The sequence below is a fragment of the Stegostoma tigrinum genome, chromosome 13 (assembly GCF_030684315.1).
Source record: "Stegostoma tigrinum isolate sSteTig4 chromosome 13, sSteTig4.hap1, whole genome shotgun sequence".
Lineage (NCBI taxonomy): Eukaryota > Metazoa > Chordata > Chondrichthyes > Orectolobiformes > Stegostomatidae > Stegostoma > Stegostoma tigrinum.
The window spans coordinates 71,625,158-71,646,751 of NC_081366.1; the positions used below are offsets into that span (position 1 = coordinate 71,625,158).

The 21,594-nt window shown below is 41.2% G+C and overlaps 1 protein-coding gene across 3 annotated transcripts in view; it reads left to right on the forward strand.

Annotated features, from left to right (window-relative positions):
* LOC125458253 (dedicator of cytokinesis protein 2-like) overlaps positions 1-21,594 on the forward strand; it is a 604,879-nt gene that overhangs the window by 551,806 nt on the left and 31,479 nt on the right. For all 3 annotated transcript variants that reach the window (XM_048543364.1, XM_059650772.1, XM_059650774.1), the window contains exons 41-43: positions 9,045-9,186; positions 16,540-16,621; positions 21,039-21,123. In XM_048543364.1, coding sequence (XP_048399321.1) covers positions 9,045-9,186; positions 16,540-16,621; positions 21,039-21,123 — 309 coding nt within the window. The remainder of the gene's footprint in view (positions 1-9,044; positions 9,187-16,539; positions 16,622-21,038; positions 21,124-21,594) is intronic.

Sequence of the window (21,594 nt, forward strand, 5' to 3'; positions counted from 1 at the left end):
GTTGTCAAACAAGGACACCTAGGAGTGCAGGTGCATGGTTCCTTGAAACTGGACTGACAGCTAGACAAGGTGGCGAAGTATGCACTTGTCACACTTGTCTTCACTGGTCAGAACATTGAGTGCAGGAGTTGAGGCATCATGTTGTGGCTGTGCAGGACATTGGTGAGGCCACTTTTCAAATACTGCTTACAGTTCTTGTCACCCTTTTATAGGAAGGATGTTGTTAAGCTTGAGAGGGTGCAGAAAAGATTTACAAGGTTTTACCACGACTGGAGGCTTTGAGCTGCAGGGAGAAGCTGAACAGGCTGGGGCTATTTTCCCTGGAATGTCAAAGGCTCAGGGGTGACCTTATCGAGGTTTATACAATCATGAGGGGCATGGATAGGGTGAATAGCCAAGGTCTTTTTCTAAGGGTGGACAGTGTAGGTTTAAGTTGAAAGGGACAAGATTTAAAAGTGACCTGAGGGGTAGCTTTCTCATACAGAAGGTGTGCTGGCTCAGATGAATTAAACTGCAGGATCTGTTTCCATGCTGTATGGCTCTATGATTCTATAACTCAATCATTGAAGGGCTGCACCCAGCGTACATTCTGTTTCATTCTTACTCTCAGTGCTCCTTACAAACGGTGATTCAGTGGCAAAGAAAGATTGGCTTGGCAGTAAATAAGACGTATCACACCAGTAACTACTTAAACTGAAATGGATGGACGCTAATATTTATTTGGGCAGTTTGGTTCATTTCTGCGATATCAATGTAGGAACAATATGTCGTTCTGTACATTTGGATCAGGAGCCAGATGGTGAGAATGTACTTTTATAGAATCAAAGATTTAACACAGTGCAGAAAGAAGCTATTCAGGCTGTTACGTACGTCTGCACTGGTTCTCTGCAAAACAAACTGAAATAAAGAACTATGGATGCTGGAAATCAGAAACAAAAACAGAAATTCTTCGAGAAACTCAGCAGGCCTGGCAGCATCTGTGGGGAGAGAAACAGAGTCAACACTCCAGGTTCAGTCACACTTTATTGCAATGTTCATCACTGATTTCTGGAAAAGGGTCACTGGACCCAAAACGTTCACTTTGCTTTCTCTCCAAAGATGCTGCCAGACCTGCTGAGTTTCTTTAGCAATTTCCATTTTTATTGAAGAAAAATGACTTGCCTGAGTATTGCTAATTAAAGGGGGTGTATTGTTCAAGAATTCCCTCTTGTGGTCTTCTGGACAGATGCACAAGAATACCGTATTTCAAAGGGAACAGCACTTTATACAGTACAAGAAATATTGTAGCAAAAGGAAGACATGACATTTCCGTCACACCATGGCAACACGTTAACCAATCAGAGTCTACTTGCTAATCTTATTTCCTACGCAGCATAACTTGTTGTTCCATTTGAGAGTTAGTAATCTTGCGATGAAACATGAAAAACTTTGACAGTGTGACTTTCTTTTTGCAGTCACATTCAAAGGTTGAAGAATTTGTCTGCAGGAAGAAATAAATATTTTGGTACTGATTTACCAGCTGGACTTCTCCTGTCCAGGAGTGACATTTGCAAGGTGCACTCTTTAAAAAAATCACAGTCATAGAGTGACAGAGTCATAGACTCTCAGATTTGTACAGCACAGATACAGACCAAAAACTGAAGTTGCTGGAAAAGCTCAGCAGGTCTGGCAGCATCTGTGAAGAAAAGATCAGAGTTAATGTTTCAGGTCTTGTGGCCCTTCCTCAGAACAGATATAGACCCTTTGGTCCAATTCCGCCTTGCCACTGCTATCCTAAATTAATCCAGTCTCCACACCTAGAATTTATATTTACTCAGGTTACTGCCTTCCCTCAGTTAGCAGCATTCTTGCACAAGTCAAAAGACCTCAGGTTCAATTATCAACACAAGGTACTTGATTACAGCACAGGCATGCTTTCTGGGGGAGTACTGAGGAACTGCTCAAAACGGGTGGTGTAATGTCAAAGTGCCATTTTTTGCATGAGATATTTAATTAGGATCTATTTCAGCTCACAGATATATAGGATCCCATGCCAACATTTAGCGAAGAACATAATTCTCTAGATTCATGACTAACATTGATCTCTCAAGTGTCATCACCAAAAACTAGATGCTCCAGTCATCTTTATCTCCTTGCTACTTGTGGAATTTTGAGTTGTGCAATCAATGCTGCCATTTTGACTGCTTTACTATTGTGGCCGCACTTCCAAAAGATCTTTCAGATGTTGCAAAATTCATGACACAGTGCATATTGCTTTGTGATTTAAATGTGACCTTACAGAACATCAAAGCTTGCAAAGCCATTGGTCAGACCATCACATTGAGAAGCCCAAGTGACAAACAGCAGCCATTTTGAGAAGAAGAACATATTTGATTTGACTTGATTTATTATTGTCACAAGCACCTAAGTACAGTGTAAAGTTTTGTGTTGCGTGCAATATGGGCAGATAATAACAAGCAAAGATCATAGGGTGATTGAACAGAATGAGGAATACAATAGGAGACAACTCAATGGGGAGAGTGGCTTGCTTTTGCTTCATTAAATTCTACATATTTTGTTGATGGGTTGGCACTTGTGCTGTATGAATAGGGAAAGTTGCCTTTATATAGCACCCTTCATGACTTCAGGACATGGAACAGCATTGCCAATGGCCGCTGTAATGTCAGAAACATGGCAGATAATTTACACAAGCAAGCTCCCACAAATAATAAAGGAAAGTGATGGTATGACGTGTCATGTTGAGGATGGTTTAGGGATAAATACAAGGTAGAGCATGAGCAAAAACATTGTTTTTTTTTTCAAAATAGTATGCTGGGCTCAATTCTATTCAGCCAAAGGCAGCCAGGACCTTGGTTGATTGTCTCACCCTGGAGACTATAGCACTGCATCAGTACTATATTGGGTGTTAGGTTTATGGTCTGAGGTTTCTGTTTTGGACCTTGAACAGACAACCTACTGACTCAAAGTTAAGTGTACATTGGCTGACAACAATGCATGTTATGATCATGCTAATACAGCAAACAAGCTCTATCCACTGGTAAGACCAGAACGGGAGAAGATTCAGTTCACAGTGGAGGACAATGCTGGCTGTGTGTCAACATTTGCTCCCCAGAGGGTGGACGGAAGGCTGGTGGAACTGGATGCTCATACTGTATGGCAGTCCTTCGAGATAACAACAGTAACGAAGCTTCGAGATAATAAGGTGCAGAGCCGCCTGAACACAGCAGGCCAAGCAGCATCAGAAAATTTTCTGAAGAAGGGTCTAGGTCCGAAAGGTCAGCCTTCCTGCTCCTCTGATGCTGCTTGGCCTGTTGTGTTCATCCAGCTCTACACCTTGTTATCTCAGATTTTCCAGCATCTGTGGTTCCTGTTATCTCAATAATAAAGCTTTGTTGTTGTAACTGCTTGAGAGACCCGTCAATCCCAGCTGGATCACATACTAGAAGTGAATGCTACATCTTTCAGCATGCCAACCTGGGGTCACAACAGACAGCTGATACTTGCAGAGGGAATGTAATAGAATCAGCTGCTAACATTGAATCTGTGGAATTCACTCCCCAGGGGTATGGAGGATGCTGGGACATTGCGTAAATTCAAGGAGAAGATAGCTTTTTAATTAGCAATGAATTGAAGGCTTCTGGAGAGTGGGCAGGAAGGTGGAGATGAGGCTGAGAAGAGATCAGCCATGATTAATATTGAATGGCGGGACAAGATCGAGGAGCTGAATTGTCCAATCCTGCTCCTACTTTTTATGGCCTGATGTTGTCATGTTCTGATGTTCAAATAACATTGGCTCCACTTACTCGATCAAGTTACAGCTGTGGATGGAATCAAGAAGTTATAGTCTTCAGAGGTATATCTCCATGAACTCCCTAATGCCCTTGCAATGAATACTGCTCAAACGTTGCTGTTCTTCCTGCTATCACATGATAAGCCTTCTTGCTATTCAAGAGCAATGCCTTTCCTGTGGACACTCTATAATGTGGTATTCTCTATCACTGATCACTAGATCTGCCCTAGACAAAGCAAACAGAGAAGCGGATTGGTGGTACCAAATTACCTTAAAAAAAGCAGCCCTTATCCACAGCCACATACTGATAGAGATGGAAAATCCACAATGTATCAGATCTCCTGAGAAAATGCCACATTGCACAATGGGGCACCCAAATGGTTTATTGAGCGTCGACATGGTCTGGTACAGAACACAGTCATGGAGACTTGACTATTGTTTTGTGGCAAGTCGGTCAATCTTGGATGGAATGGTAGCAGTCAGAGCAGTGAGAGGTCAATCATTATTGATTGGCCAAGAGTGGTAGAAAGCCAGGCAATTAACATTTTGAAGGGACCGTCAAGGTTACTTCCAACTTAAGATTGAGATGACGCAGGATTTCTTCTCTCAAAAGGTTTTGAGTCGAGAGAACTCCTTGCCACACAACTGTTGTGGGAGCAGAGTCCTAGTATCTATTTAAAGCTGAGATAGATACTTGACCAGTATTGCATGGCAGAGTTGGCTTGAGGGGCTGAATGGCCCACTCCTTTTTCTATTTCTTATGGTCCAATGGTCACAGTGAATGACGTAGAATGTAAAGGAAAGAAAAAGGCCATTTAGAGCAGACTGGCGTTTACGCTCCACACTATTTTCACCTAACTTTATTATGTTCATTGCTCCCTCTCGTGGTAATCCATTATTCTCTTAAATGTTACCTTTGCTTTTGAACTTAAGTTAGTGGTTTTGGTGGTGACTTCCACATTTCTACCCATTGTCTGTGTAAGGACAATTTCTTCAAAATTCTCTGTGGGATTTGACATATATATATGGCTCCAGCTTTTGGAATTCCTCCCATGTGGTAACTTTTCTTAAGGTATCACAAAATCACAGAAAGTTAAGGTGTAGAGAAGGGCCATTTGGCACATATTGTTGTTCTGGGCGAGAAACATTTTCCACCAAATGCCATAATGAATTGCTCCACTTAAAAGTGTGTAGTTTTTGCAAGTAGCTTAGAGTAAATAGTTTTTGAATCCACTGCAATTGTTTGGTTTTACCACTGTTTCAGGCAGTGAGTTCCAGGTGCCTACCACCTCCAAGGGTCAAAGGAATTGCTGTCAACTCCTGTATAATCCTCCTACAATTGTTTCAAATCCTTGCCTATCAGTCACAGTCCCCTTTATTGCTCATGCTCAGTGGCTGCGCATAATTTTTATACCACTCAATTGAAACTTCTCTCAGTGTACTCTGTTGAAAAGAAAACAACTCCAGTCTATTCAAGCCTTTTATCATCTGAATTTTCAGTTAACCAGATTTCTACCAAACCTTCAGTTTTCCAGACTAATGGGTTCAGACATTTTACTCTTTTTATACTACCCATGTAAACCTTTTTGTACGTTCTTCAATGCCTCTATAACATTTTTTGTCATATAAGGAACAGAACTGTGCATGGTACTCCAAGTATATTCTAGCTGTTAGCTCAGCTGCATTGTCTGTGTGTCAAAAAGCTACACAGAATCAAGCAATACCAGCGTTGCACACATAATCAAGGCTACTGTTTCAGTGTAAAGCAGGCTTTGCTGTGTCTCAATCTCAGCTATTGTAGAATATTCCATTCCAGCAGGCTCATTTGTCGGGACATTTTGTCGTAATCTCTCTCCTCATTTTCATGGTGACATTTGAAATCACTTTTGAAGTACAGTCACTGTTATATAGGTAAAGTCAATTTGAGATGAATGACTCACAGCAGCACTCTGCGTTTTATTATCAGGGGCATGCTAAGTATTACTGAACATTGCAAAGTATTTTCCGCACAGAAGCAGGTCATTTGGTTGAATGCAGATTTACACTCCACATGAGGGTCTTCCATTCCCTTTCAGCCATCCCAGAAATATTTCACCTCCATTATTCCCTGTGGTGGTGAGTTCTACATCCTAACTACTATCAGGACTTCTCTGGGTGCTCTGTTAGGAATTAACTTATACATGAGTTCTCCCAGCGGCGATCTCACCTGTAAGTGGAAATAAGAAACAGAATTTAATAGCTCGCCCTGGAGGTAGGTTTGGAGGCAGAAGCCACTAAATCAGGCATGGAGTTACAGACCAAGGCAGTCTTTCTGCCCGGTTGCCAATTGAGGATTTTAATTGGGTTTGTGATGCCTACTCGATAGTCTCACCCCATCCCTACAGGTGTTCAAACAGGCTCTGTGGGGTATCCCCATGTGGTAATCCCAGAAAGCAAACCTAACTCTAAAGGGAGCCCTTCATTCACTGGTGCTCAGTGACTCTTTGAGGGACCTGGAATGAGGAAGGGAGGTGAGAGAGGGGAAGAGCTACAGATAGCCACCCTCCTGCCTCGAACTTAGATACTCCTCCACACCAGTGACCTGCACACCCTGATCCTACTGGCCCTCCTTCTTCTCTCGCTGCTGGCTTGGGATTGCTCGTTGATCCTGGAATCTTTGTAGTTGCAATACCAGCAGTAGCCACCACTTTGGGTGGCGCTAACAACTGTATTGATAGCAGAAGATTGGTCAGCATATCTCAGAGGAAGATCTCCTTAAAGAAGAGTCTCCATATCTCTTTGATTCTTCAGGTGATTTGCAAGGTCCCAGATGGAAACATTAAACTTTGTTTTGGACTAAATCAACAGCATGAGAATTTTCTAGATCTCGTAGATATCTATCATATTGTCCTTTATACTCTTGGGAAGTTGTGCCCACCCTCCCCAGCTTGTTTAGTCTTTCCGGAAAGTTACTCTTGGTTTCTCAAACATTCTGGTAAGTTTTTTGCGCCTTCCACAACTTTTTTTAAATTATCTGAATACGAGGGTGCATTAAAATGCTCCATGTTGTTGTATATTTACCTAAATATGGATGTAGAGCAGACCTTAGGAACTAAAGCTGTTTTTGAACTGGATATTTTAATCAACCTGTTCAGAAATGTGTGAACAGTAGGTAGGCTTTGAGCCCAGGCCTCCTACTCCAGAGATAGGGACATTGCAAATGCACCACAGGAGCCCTATCACTTACCCTATATACACCTCTACTTCCTCAGGAGGCTAAGGAAATTTGGCATGTTTACAATCATTCTTACCAATTTTTATAGATGAACCATAGAAAACAATCTTTCTGCATGCATTGCAGCATTGTGAAGCAACTACTATGCCTAAGACTGCCAGAAATTACTGAGAGTTGTGAACACAGCCCAGTCCAACCACAAACCAGCCTTTCTTCCATTGAATTGATTTATGCTTCTTCCTGCTTCAGGAAAGCAAACAGCATAATCAGAGACGGTTTCCACCCTGCCTACACTCTCTCCCACCCTCTCCTATTGGGCAGGAAATACAGAAGTTTGAAAACATGTATCAACAGACTCAAGAACAGTTTCTTCCCCACTATTGTCAGACTTTTAAACACATCTCTCATAAATTAAAGTTGATCTTTCTCTGTACCTTCTCTGTAGCTGTAACACTATATTCTGTCTTATGTTCTATTACCATGATGTGCTTATGTGAGATAAGATTTGTCTGGATAGCACGCAAAACAATACTCTTCACTGTATCTTGGTACATGTGACAATAATAAATGAAAGCAAATCAAATCAAATCAGATCAAAACGGAACAGGGAGAGACCCTGTACAAATATCTTGGAATAATTCTCTTGTTCGCCAAGTCTGTTTAACGCAGATCTGTGTGACTAGAAATGAATGCCAAATACATTGTTCTTCTTTGCCTTAATAAACCGAACCGCCCCCTCTAATGATCGATATTTAACCCAAGATCCCTCTGACCATCTAATCCAATTTGACATTTATTTGCCAAGAAGCACAAATGCTGCCAAAACCACATTAAATTCTCTTATTGTTCTTGAGGTGTGTTTGCTAAATATATGCTGTGTTTGAGGATCTATTAATACCTCAATATATATTTTGTTGCAGTCCTCTGTATTAACTACATACTCTCAGTTTAGCGTTATCCACAAAATTTGACTTAAATTATTTATGCAGAGTTAGCTGTAATTTATATTTAGATTAATAGAATCACTAAGGTCATTAGTTAGCTGATGCATGTGTTTGATTTAAAATTAATTAGTAATTAATCAGTGTTCTATTGCTTACGTACAGCAGTTGCTTATTCCAAACAAATTGCAATGTTTACCCCACCTACTTTATTTTTTCCCATACCGTTCAAGAGCAGAGACAGATTACATTTATACAAGCAATGGTTAATCTGTGGTTGGTATAAGCATTCAGTTTTTATTATCTCATTGAGAAAAGGCCATTAAAGTCATAGAGAACACACAGCATAGGTTTATCAGAGACAACACAGTGCGGACCGGAGGTACACAGCAAGTCAGACGGCATCAGAGGAGCAGGAATGTTGATATTTCGGTCGGGACCCTTTTCTAAAGAAGGCTCCCAAACAGAAACATCAACTTTCCTATTTCTCTGTTGCTGCCTGACCTGTTGTGTTCCTGCAGCTTCACTCTCTGACTCCAGCACCTGCAGTTCTTACTATCTCTGCATAGGTTTATCAGGATGTTTCCAAAAACAGAAGACTACAGTTCAGAGTGGACTTGAGATGCTTGGACTGTTTTCACAGGAGCGGAAAAGAAGAGATTTAACAGACGATTCCTCAACCTCAGGAAATAAACTTTTATTGCCCTAACTTCTCAGTTTTAAAACCTTGTTTGTAAGCACTTCATTTGATCATTTAGCTCATTGCTCTTTGTGGAACTTTACTGCAAGTAAATTAAATGCTGCATTTGTCAACATCATGCATGAACTAAATCTCATTGACTGCATATTATTTTGAGATATTTTGAAGCTATGAATGTGTTATATAAATGTAAGCCCTTTCTGTTACATTTGAATGGGGCATTTTTCCATCCACCACCTTCAGTATTCTGGGTGTGAGATGCTAATTAATGCCAAATTAGAAATTGTTCTGCCGCCTGCTAGGAATTGGGCTAACTCTGACCAAAGCCATTTTGCACAGCCAACCAGCAAAAAGACAGCTCAAGGAAATGTCTCTGTTTTTTTCTGTCTTCAACAACAGAACAAGGTGTTCATCTACCGGGGCAAGGAATATGAGCGGAGAGAAGATTTTCAAGGACAGCTGATGACTGAGTTTCCGAATGCAGAGAGAATGAACACGACATCAGCCCCAGCAGGCAACATCAAAAATTCCCCAGGACAATGTATCCTTTGGTGTAGATGATGTCATAAGTAGCATCCATGGTTGGGTCACACCTGTCCTTTACCCAGTATCGGGCATTTTCATGGCAAGAGGCTCATGTAACCTATTTATCTCATTAATGTTGATGTAGTTGTTCAACTGTACTGTGATATACTTTGTGAACCAAACGGGAGCGCTTTATTAAAATCTCATAAGGAGAAGGAAAGTAGATTAGAATAGAATAGAACAGAATAGGGATACAGTGCAATTAGCTTTATTGTCACAAGTACTCAAATGAGTACAGTGGAAAGTTTGTAAGTCATTATTTACAGTGCTATCTTAGATACAAAAGTACCTGGGTACAAGCTTCTTCAGTCACAAGATCTTATAAAATAGAGAAATAAAAAGTTTAGCATTGTGGAAATGAGACGACCACCAAGTAAGTAACACTGCCATTTACCTAATGAATGCCTTTTAGCAAGCAGACAATCCAGAGCTTAACACAGTAGACACACCACCTTCTCCATTTGATTCCAGTCCTGTGAGGAGGATTCCATGATAATGTGCAGATGTGAAACTCTGTGCTCATTCAGCAAATACTGCAGCTACATGCCTTGCCTTATGTGCTATCAGCTTCATTCAGATCAGAAAAAAATGTTTTGTTAAAATACATTTTAATCATAACATTTGTGGAAAATATTGCAAAAGCATTTTGACCTAAACCTTACAGAAATTGGATAAATATTCAATTTGTCTGCGTACAACATGTTCCGCTCAACATGATTGTAATAGGCACAATAGCATTCAAGTTAGTAAAGTTCTATTTCAAACCGTGGGATATTATCAACTCACTGATTACTGCCAATGCATAAGTTGGAACACAACTATTGGCACTCACAGTAAACTACAACTTGTGTGTCAGTCTGAACAAGTATATAAGATAATGGTTAGTATGTCAAAGAAATAATTTTACACAGAGAATTTGGAGCAGTTAAACAGGTGCCTTGAATGCATTTAAGGGTACCCTTGATGGATATTTGAGAAAGAAAGTAGCAGAGTAATATGGTTGTGGGAGAAGGGAGAGGATGTTGCACGTGGGAAGGGATATTTAAAGTGCAGGAAGGCTGAACAGGAATACAAACAACAGCTTTGGCTGCTTGTATCTAATGCCCTGATTCTTATGTTTTAGATTCTGTGCAACATTGAATGTGACGGTCCACAGCAGTTCACATGGATACATAAACGAGCTTAACAATTAAAGTTAACAATTAAAATTCTGAAGAAGGGCCTAGACCCAAAACGTCAGCTTTCCTGCTCCTCAGATGCTGCTTGGCCTGCTGTGTTAAAACAGCTCTACACCTTGCTATCTCTCAATTAACAGCTAAAGTCTATTTTTGCCATCCTAGTGAAGGTAAATATTAAACTTAACCAGGAATCGGTGTCCTGCGATAGGGCTATCGAAGATAAGTTGGGAAAGCAAATGCTATAGGGATAAAGGAATATTCCAGCTGCCAAACAGAAAGTAAATGGATTCAGAGCCTATTATGATAGATCCCTTGGTTTTACTGTTTATTTTCACTTGCAGTGGGGAAACTACATCTGGTGATTTCCCAACAATGGAGATGATTGAAATTATTCCTTCAAACATGCAGGGGACTGAAGGTACAGAACTGTGTGTCACACTCCACATATTTTGGGGCAAACACTATAGGCCAAAACACTGTTTGATGTTGTGAGGTATGGATCATCGTGAGGTAGAATGCAAGGGAGGCTGCAACACATTGGACAGAAGAAAATTTGCCTCAGTCCTTACAGTGTGTTCAATGACTTGTTGCAGTGCTATTCATGCAGATGAGGTCAATGGTTTTAGCGGCTGTTAAATTCCAGTTAGTTGTAACTAGCTGAGCAGGAACCAAACTACCTAATGACATGGAAGAGCTGCACTGTTTCGGGGAATTCTGCAATAATAATGGTTGTGATGGGTAGTTTGTTGGCACGGACTGTATCTGCTGGCTTGGTGAGGAAGGTCCAGTTTGCTGTTTAGCTCAACTTTCTTAGTAGAGCTTTCCTGAGTAACCTGACATCAAGTACAGGCTGAGATATCCCCTCTACTTCCACAGAGGAGGGGAAGGAAACAACATGATAGAAAAACAAACAGTGGCAATTCTCAGACAGTGTTGTCCCCCTAACATTTACATCGCATAACAGAATGTAATGCCAGTACTCCAAAACCATGTTTATGCTCAATTGAGTCTCTTCCCAATCCTCTTTGTTTAACCCTCTCAGCATACTCAGTCCTTCCTCATATGTTTATTTAGCTTCTTATTACAGGCAATTGGCCTCAACTACTTCCTGTAGCAATGAGTTCCATATTCTGACCACTCTCTGGATTCAGGAATTTCTCCTGATTTCTTTATTTGTTTTATTAGTGGTTATCTTATGTTCATGGCTCTTCCACAACTTGGGTTTTCTTCACAAGTGAAATCATTTTTCTCCATGTCTATTCTTTTGAACACTTTCACTGTCTTGAGGTCTCAACCAGGTCATTGCTTACACTTTTCTTTAAAGAAGAGTCCCAGGCTGTGCAATGTTTCCTCAGGTCTGGTATCATCTTATAAATGGGTGGCTTGGTGGCTCAGTGGTTAGCACTGTTGCCTCACAGTACTAGAGACCCAGGCTCAGCCCCACTCTCGGGTGACTGTCTATGTTGCGCTAACACATTTTCCGTGTGTCTGCATGGGTTTCCTCTGGGTGCTCTGGTTTCCTCACACAGTCCAAAGATGTGCAGGTGAGGTGGATTGACGATACTAAATTGCTATATTGTCCAGGAATGTGTACATTAGATGGGTTATGAGGGATGGGTCTGGGTGGGATGCTCTGAGGGTCAATGTGGATTTGTTGGGCCAAAGCACCTGTTTCCATACTGCAGAGATTCTACAATAAATCTTTTTTGCACCTTCTTCAGTGACTCTATATCACTTCTACAAAATGGAAATTGGTTCTGTCCACAGTACTCCAAGGATGCATATATATTTGAAAAATACTTATTTGCTTTACAATTCTACCTTTTTTGAAAATGGAATCCAAAGCTTAATGTTTGTTAATGACACTCCTAACTGGACAGTGTCGGATGATCAGAAGACAACCCTCATTTATAATTCCAAGTATCGCCCAGCATGCCCTTTGGGAAGCCATATTTGTAAAGTAATTTTAGAGTCATAGAATCCCTACAATGGGGAAACAGGCTGTTCAGCACAACAAGTCCACATCAAATCTCGGTGCATCCCAACCAGGCCCATCCCCTTATAACCTGCCCAAGCTACACATCGCTGAACACTACGGGCAATCTACCTGACCTGCACATCGTTGGACTGTGGGAGGAAACCGGAGTACCTGGAGGAAACCCACGCAGGCACAGGGAGAATGTGCAAACTCCACAGGTTGGAATTGAACCTGGGTCCCTGGTGCAGTGAGGCAGCAGTGCTAACCACTGAGCCACCGTGCTGCCCCTAAGTGGGATCACTTAGAAGAAGAACTGGATTTTTAAACATCTGCAGTTAGACGTAAGGATAAAACACTCTGTTAAGATCACAATAAATAATAATGTAAGAAACTCAACAGCCAGAATTCCTCATAAAACACAAATATCGCATGTTTAATCACGTTGTTTTCGGTGACCAAACATCCACTCCTTCCATCACCGAAGCTCAGTAGCAGCAGCAACATGGTGCACTGCAGAGATTCACCAAAGAACCCTAAACACACTTTCCAAACCCACAGCCACTATCATCCAGAAGGCTACGGGCAGCAGTTACAAGAAAACACCACTGCCCACAGGTTCCCCTCCAAGCCACTTTCTGACCCAGAGATAGTAGGAACTGCAGATGCTCCTCTGCTGCTGCTTGGCCTGCTGCATTCATCCAGATCTACACCTTGTTATCTCACTCTCTGACCTATCCTGAGTTGGAAATACATTGCCATTCCTTCAGTGCTGCTGAGTCAAAATCCTGGAATTCTCTCCCACAAGGCATTATCAGTCTATCTGCACCAAATGGGCTGCAGCAGTTCAAGGCAGCTCACTACCACCTTCTCAAAGGTAGGTAGGGATGGGCAATAAATGCTGGCCAGCCAGTGACACCCACGTCCAATAAGTGAATTAAAAAATCATACGTTCTCGGCGAAATAGTCTTAAAATAAACAAATTACTAAGACAGATTACAAAGGGCTGAGGCAGACTGAGGGTGGGGTTTTTCAAGTTTGATTCATTATTAGAGGGCTATTGAGCAAGGAAGTACCACATTATTGGAACAAGGTTAATTATCTACATTTTAAAATAATTGACGTTTCATACAACTGTTCATTACAAGTAAACCTGTACACGAATTGTCCTATATACAACAGTCAGCACTGGTTAAAAAGATAAACATCCTATCTAACCACTCTCTTCAACTTCTTTGAAGAAGTGAATCCCAGAATGCACTACGATAAACTTTAGCAGCTTTGTTTTACACAGGAAGCTATTAATTAAGTTTTACACAGGAAGCTATTAATTAAGCTGTTGAAGGTTAGAGCGTTGTGACTTTTGACGGGATTCCATCAGAGGTGAGGTGGGTTCTGAGTACTTCTCCTTAGGCATCCTTGACCATTAAGATTGCTTGCTTCCACTCCAGATTCTGAGATGTCTGATAAATTGGACGCTTGACCTGCAGACTTTGTCAAGTGGAGAGCCGGTGTTTCTTGAAGCTTTGGGTGAATGGGTTGTTTGCGGATGTGTGTATTCCCTCTGACACCTCATCTTTGCCTTCGTATGTCCCTGGTGAAATCTGTAGACGTGTTCAGTGCCTTCACAAATAAACCTTCTCCGTTTTGGTCAATCCTATGAGTTGGTAGGGGGTTGTACCTTTTTATGGCTACTTTGAGGACACATCGATCAGTTGTTTCCATTTTCTCCAGGTAGCCATCTGCAGTGACGAGGTTCTGAGTAAAGCAGTTGCTTCAGGAGTGTAGTGCAGACATACGAGCTACATGAGGCTAGTTTAAAGCCATTAGCAGTTCAGCTTTGGTGAGGCCTCTTCTGGAGTACTGTGTCCAATTCTAGTCACTCTGTTATAGGAAGGATATTATTAAGCTGGACAAGGTTCAGAAAATATTTACTAGAATGTTGCCAGGAATCAATGGTTTAAGTTATAAGGAGAGGCTGGCTAGGCAGGACGTTTTCCGCTGGAACATGGGAGGTTGAGGGGTGACCCTGTAGAGGTTTATAAAATCATAAGGGGTATAGCTAAGGTGAATGGCAAGTGTCTTTTCCTGCGGTGGGGAAATTTGGAATTTCAAGATCAGAAGATATATTTTTAAAGTGAGAGGAGAAAGATTGAAAAAGAGAGGCAACTTTTTACACAGAGAGGACATGTGTGGAATAAACTTTCAGTTGTGCGTTCAAGATCAGTTATAATGTTCAAAAAGCATTTGGATAAACACATAAATAAGAATTGTTTGGCGGGAGATGGGCCAAATGCAGGCAGGTGAAACTAGTTCAGTTTGGGAACATGGTCAGCGTGGACTGGTTGAACTGAAGGCTCTGTTTCTCTGTTGTATGATTCTATGGCTCTAAGTTATTTTGGAAGCGGATGCTGTTGAATAGATCACTTCTCTGGACACTGGATTTGGAGGATGCCCTGTGCGGGATGCCAAGGCCTTGGTTGTTGGAGTCATACTGTTTATTACTCCATGGTCAAAATTCAGAAATTCAGTTCAACACGTGGAGAGCAAACAAGGAGGAAGAACAGAATGGGAAGAGGTGGCTTAGATATTATAGAATGAGTTGGGTTGGGCAGAACAGTGGAGGATTGAATGTAATGGAGCCAAATGTAAAGTAAAGCAAAAATGGCTTAATACTCCATGAATCATGTTTAAATATTTCAAGATGGTGCTGAAAGATGCTGAAGAATATGCTTAGAATCAATATTGGATATTACAAACCAGCCAAGAGGAGCAATCAATAATATCAATGGAATATGAGCTATATGCTTAAAATATATAAATCAGAAGAGGTAGAGAATCCAATTCTACAATGGTCTATTCAAGCCACTGCGCTCACATGTAGAGACAGAATTACTACAAAATCGAGATTGCGTACATCAAACGGATGCATTCCATTCACCAAAGTCCAAACAAACCTGAGACAGTTACCAAAACTGAAAGAAGTTAACTATGTCTGCTCCAAGCGAAAGAGGGACTCTGCCTGACACACTTAAACAATACCGTTTAGCAGCATCTTGCATGAAAAATTATCTTGTTGCTCCTTCTTTGAGGATGATTTTACTCCATTGGGTTTTAGCCTATAATGTTGCAGTATGAGTGAAGAGCTCCTGTTCTTCAGGGAGACATCTGCCACTCCAGAATCCATAATTTCTACACCATCTTGAAGAACTGCTGACCTGACCCTGCCATGGGTTAACTCAGTTCCATTATTTTATTGGCAAATAATTTGAACTTCTTGGTAACAAACATATCTCCTGAGAACAGTCAGGGCACTTTTAGAGAACATTCTTATCTTTTGGACAAAGTAATGGTGCACACTGGTACACAAACCCAATCAAGCAGAGATTTATAAACATTGTCTGGAGCTGTAAATTACACAGCTGGATATAGTTTCCGTCACAAACACCAAGTTGAACACCCACAATGCAATTCCCAATCCCAACAGCAGAAACGACGAGAAAAGCCTTCCCTTTATTCATTCGCAGGATGTGGGTACTGTTGGCAAGGCCAGCATTTTGTTGCCCATCCCTAATGGCCCTTGAGAAGTGGTAGTGTATCACCTTCTTTAACTGCTGCAGTCCATTCAGTGTAGGCCCACCTAGCATTGTTAGGAAGGGAGTTCCAGAATATTGATCATCATCAGTGAAAGAAGAGCAATATAGTCCGAACCTGGGCTGTGGTGTAACTTGGAAGGGAAAATACAAGTGGTGGTGTTTAGGATGCTTCTGTTCTAATGAATCATCGAGGTTGTAAGTTTGGAAGGTGCTGTTGATGGAGGTTTGGTAACTTGCTACAGAACTTCTGATAGACAGTACATACTGCTGCCGCTGTGTGCTGGCAGTGGGTAGATTAAATGTTTAAGGTGGTTGGGATGTCATACAAGCTATTTGCTTTGTCCTAATCAATGTTAAGCTCCTTGAGTGTTGTTGGAACTGCACTCATCTGGGCAAATGGGAAGTATTCTATCACTTTCCTCAATTGTGCTTTGTAGGTGATAAGGAGTCTTTGGGGGATCAGGAAGAGAGTGATTTACAACAGATCCCTCAGTGTCTAACCTGCTGTTGCAATTACAATAATCTACATACTACTTTCAAGATCCTTAATCTCTGAACAGTCATTCAATGTTTCACTGTCCAACCAGTCCTGGAGGAACCATCCCGTTTCAAGGACAAGCCAGTGCCGGATCAAGTCATAAAGTAAGTATGATCTCAGCACTATGCTGCTCCTAGTACACTGCATGGGTTGCTTGTGGCCTATATCTGCCTTACTGATCACCAGCCTGTTTAGTTGCCATTAATTTAGATTGAGATATGCTGATTTTGGTTTGTATCAATCCTCACAGAATATTGAAATGGGTTTGTTACTTAATTCATTAGTTTTAACCATGCATCCTGTCTTGACCATTGTCCCACCATTTATGACACAATCTTGGCAGGCTAACTGATTTACACCTCTCTGAAGCTCCATTTTTGAATCTTCTAACAGTGCATTTGAACTGAAGTTGCAATACAGTTATCTTCCTATTGTCTATGAAAAGAGAAAAGGGGATTTTCATGAGGATGGAATGGATTCAGACAGGGGGTAAAGATTAAAGGCCCCATTCATTGAATAAAGGCAGGTATACTGTTGGATTTGAGATTCATTGTATTTGCGAGATGGAGCAAACTATTCAGTGCAGAACCAGGCTTCGTTTTTGATGTGGGCTAATTACTATTGAATAGCCTGCCTTAAATATTCTATGGTCCAACACTCTTCCTCGCTTTTGTGAGAGAGAAAGCTCAGAGTTTATGAGCTAGTTTTGAATAGTGGCCTGAGCCAGCATTCCTATGGGCACTTATGTAGAGGAATAACACAATTGCAGTTATTGAGTCTACAATCTATAAGCTTAAGGCAAAGGACTCTCTGTCCTCTCAAATGGATGTAAAAGATCCACTATTTGAAAAAAAAATAGTTTAATAAACTATATTTTATTTCCAAAATGCACGTAAAATCAGATGATTTAGTAATTTAATCCATTACTGCTCATTGCTGTGTGTAGATTTGTCGCATGTGTCCAGCAGCTATACTTCAAAAGTGCTTCATTGGCTATTAATTGCTTTGGGGCTTCCTGCCTTCAGGAAGTATTCCATAAGAATGCCTTGTTTTCAGTGAATCCTTAGCTTGACAGTCTAACATTGCCTTGAAGATTGATCAAAAACTGCTATGCGTGAGGGACACATGCACCTAGACTTGGCCATTGCTTGAAGCAGTGCTCTGTACTGCATTTAGCTGACTCGTTCATGGTACTGTTTAAAGTTGGAGGGCAGCACAGTGGTTCAGACAGTAGCACTGCTGCTTCACAGTGCCAGGGACCCACCTTTGACTGTACCCTCAGTCGACTGTGTGGAGTTTGCACATTCTCCCGGCGTCTAGATAAGCTTCCTTCAGGTCCTCTGGTTTCCTCCCACAGTCCGAAGATGTGCAAGTTAGGTGGATTGGTCATGCTAAATTGCCCATAATATCCAGTGAACTGCAGGCCAAGTGGATTAGCCATGGAATATGTAGAGTTATGGGGACAGGATAGGGGTGTAGGTCTGTATGGGATGTTCTTTGGAGGGTCTGTGTTGGCTTGATGAGCCAAATGGCCTGCTTCCACACTGTCAGGATTCTATGGAGTTGGTTTATTAGTGTAACTAAAGAGGGTGTTAAATCTATTCGATGGTTTTTTTGTTTTTTGTTCATCCATGGAATGTGGGCATTGCTAGGCAGCATATATTGCCCATCTCTAATTGCCCAGCGGACAGTTAAGAGTCAACCACATTGTTGTGGGTCTGGATTCACTTGCAGGCTGCATGACGTAAAGACAGCAATTTCCTTCCCTCAAGGACATTTTGAACCAGATGGGATTTTTTCCCCTTTTACAGTGTTTTCACAGTCATCATTAAATTCTTTATTCCAGATTTTTAATGAATTCAAATTCCACCATTTGCCAGACTTGAACCCAAGTCTTTAGAACTTCACCTGGGTCTCTGGATTAGTAATCTCGCGATAATATGGCCTCCCTTCTTCTATGCTATTCCATGGAAGGCCAGTTTTCTCTGTGGGACTTCTTTGCTAGGTTCACAATATGGGATGACTTTGTTTCCTCTCAGGCCTTGATGAAACAGACCAGCTAAACCATGTGTGCAGATCACTCTTTCACCAATGAACACTCTCTCACCAAGGAATGGTTTGAACTTCTAAACCTCCACTGCCACCTTCTGCCCACACTATAATGTGTACTTTAGAACCCTAGTTATTTGACAATAATAGGCAAGATCTTGGGAAGGTGCAAGTGTTATTTCTGTATTGTGCAGTTTATCGTGGCTCTGTTGAGATGTTTTTTAAAAAAAGTGAAGAAGTCACTGTTGTCATGCTGGAGAGGTTATGAAGAGCATGGCAGTCCAAATATGTACTTAGAATCCCTCCAGTACAGAAGGAGGCCATTCAAGTACACACTGACCAACCAAACAGCATCTTACCCAGACCTGTCCCATCCCTGTAATCCTGCATTTCCCACAGCTAACCCACTTAGCCTGCACACTATGACAATTTAGCCTAGCCAGTTCACGTAACCTGCACATCTTTGGACTGCGGGAAGAAACCAGAGCACCCGCAGGAAGCCCACACAGACGCAGGGAGAATGGGCAGACACCACACAGACCATCTCAGGTGACAATACCACTATAATATTCAACAAATTGATGCTGTGTTTGTCCCATTCCACTGCTTTTTAGGCTCTTCCTTGTGTTGGGGAGCTGGCAGCCTCATGGTATTATCACTGGACAGTTAAATCAGAGATCACAGGTTCGAATCCTGCCACAGCAGATGATGGCATTCGAATCTGGGAGAAACCCATCTAGTTCAGTACTGTCCTTTAAGGAAGGAAACTGCCATCCTCATCTGACCTGGACTACCATGTGACTCCAGACACACAGCAATGGCTGTCTGGGATGGGCAGTAAATGCTGGCTTAGCCAGTGATGCCCCCATCCCTTGAATAAATGACAGTGATGCCCATGCTTTGTTGTTTAAATACTCTAGTTATCAGAACAGTGGAGCACTGTGGATGTAGCTGAACAGCAACATTAACATACCACCTGAATTGGACACAGTGACTCTACAGCTCCAGTATGAACATAGAATTAGAGCTGTGAGTTAAAATACTGATTCTAATTCAGGGAGAAATAGAAGCTTGACATAATCTAATTTTTCATTTTGTGGAAGCATCATCATGTCTATTCTATTGTGATTTAATCAGATTTTCTCATGGCTTCAAACTTCCAAACAGGTAAGTTAAAAATGGCTGAATTAATAAAATTCAATGTCACTTCTTTCCTGTTCTGTGAGTCTCCTGGCCCTAAATTCCTTTGGAGTAATGATGTGACATCAGTGAAAGAGGCACAATATACTCTACAAAGCCCAGGCAAGGCTTATCTCATTTAAAAAAAAAGCGATCCTTTCTGAATTCTACCCACTCTGTTTAGTTTTTGCTATTAAAGTTATAGGGTGGTACAGTCATAGAGTCATACAGCATGGAAACAGATCCTTCAATCCAACCAGTCCATGCCGACTATAATCCCGAACTAAACTAGTCCCACCTGCCTGTTCTTGGCCCATATTCTTCCAAAATATTTCTTATTAATGAACTTACCTAATGTCTTTTAAACATTGTAACTGTACCCACATCAACCACTTCCTCCTGAAGCTCATTCCACATTCAAACCAATATCTGTGTAGGAAAGTTGCCCTTCATGTCTTTTGTTAAATGCCCCTCCTCTCACCTGAAAAATATGTCCCCTAGTCGTGAAATTCTCCGTCCTAAGGAAAAGACACCCCCTGCCATTCACCTTACTTCTATCCCTCATTATTTTATAAAACTCTGTAAGATCACCCGTCAACCTCCTACATTCTAGTGAAAAAAGTCCCCACCCATCAACCTCTCTTTATAATTCAAACACACCTGGCAACATCCTGGTAAATCTTTTCCTGAATGATCTCCATCTTAATAATACCCTTCCTATAACAGGGAGACCAGAACTGGATGCAGTGCGCCAGAAGAGGTCTCACCAATGTCCTGTACAAATTCTACATGATATCCTATAAGTGCTCTAAGAATGCATTGGCCTCAAAGAGGATTCCATAATATTCATCTGTTCCCACCCATAATGCCTTGCTGCTCACTTTAAAAGTACCAAACCCTCTTTGAAGGGTTGATAAATGTGTCCAAGGAGTCACCAGCTCTATTCAGTGTATTTACTCCCACATTAAAGGACAACTTTATAAGTATGCCAATTTACAATACCTAACTACATTGTAAATGGGTAAATTGTGATTGCTCCCATTTGTTATCCTTATGATTAGAAGGGGGAGATATCATTTGTGATGCCTACCCCTACACAAGTGATCTATTGACATAAGTAGTCAACTTGCAATAGACTTACCCTTGTATTAGTGGTCTAGCTATGGTTAAATAGAAACCACATACTCATTGAGCTAAATCATCTTGTTAACAGAGAAGATAAATCAAGCCGAGCTGTACGTTACTCCAGGACATACCATTGTGTGAGTCATTTTATTTCTTTGATTCTCCCAGTTTCTACAAGGCAAATTATGTGCAGAAGTTTCAATATTCACGACCAGTCCGGAAGGGAACAGTGGATCCAGACAATGAATTTGCCGTAAGACATATATTTATTTTATTAACCTCAAATAGAGAGAACAGCAAAGACCAATATTGTTGTAATTATTCAAACTGAAGAGAAGCTTCTCTTTGCAGTGTGAGTGGGAAGATTAAATACTGAGAACAAAGCACTGCAAAGGGAAATGGAAAGAGAAAATTATTTGCTCCTTGCTGTTGGGGGCAGCAGGTCACGTATTTATAATTTTTCAAAAGCATTTTTACTATCATCAATAGTGACACAGAAAGAAAAACTCCAAAATTTTTATCTATCTCATTAGAAAGAAAGTGGCCTTACTCCTAAGTGTACTGTGTCCCTCCGCTATTGTATCACCAATGACATTAATATCATGGTCTCTGGTGGAACAACTGTGTTTGTTTTCCTTTGTTAGATCATTACTGGTACAATCTATTTGTGCACACGATGTCAAGACAAAAATCATGAATGTAATTTGAGAATGCAGCATTCTTA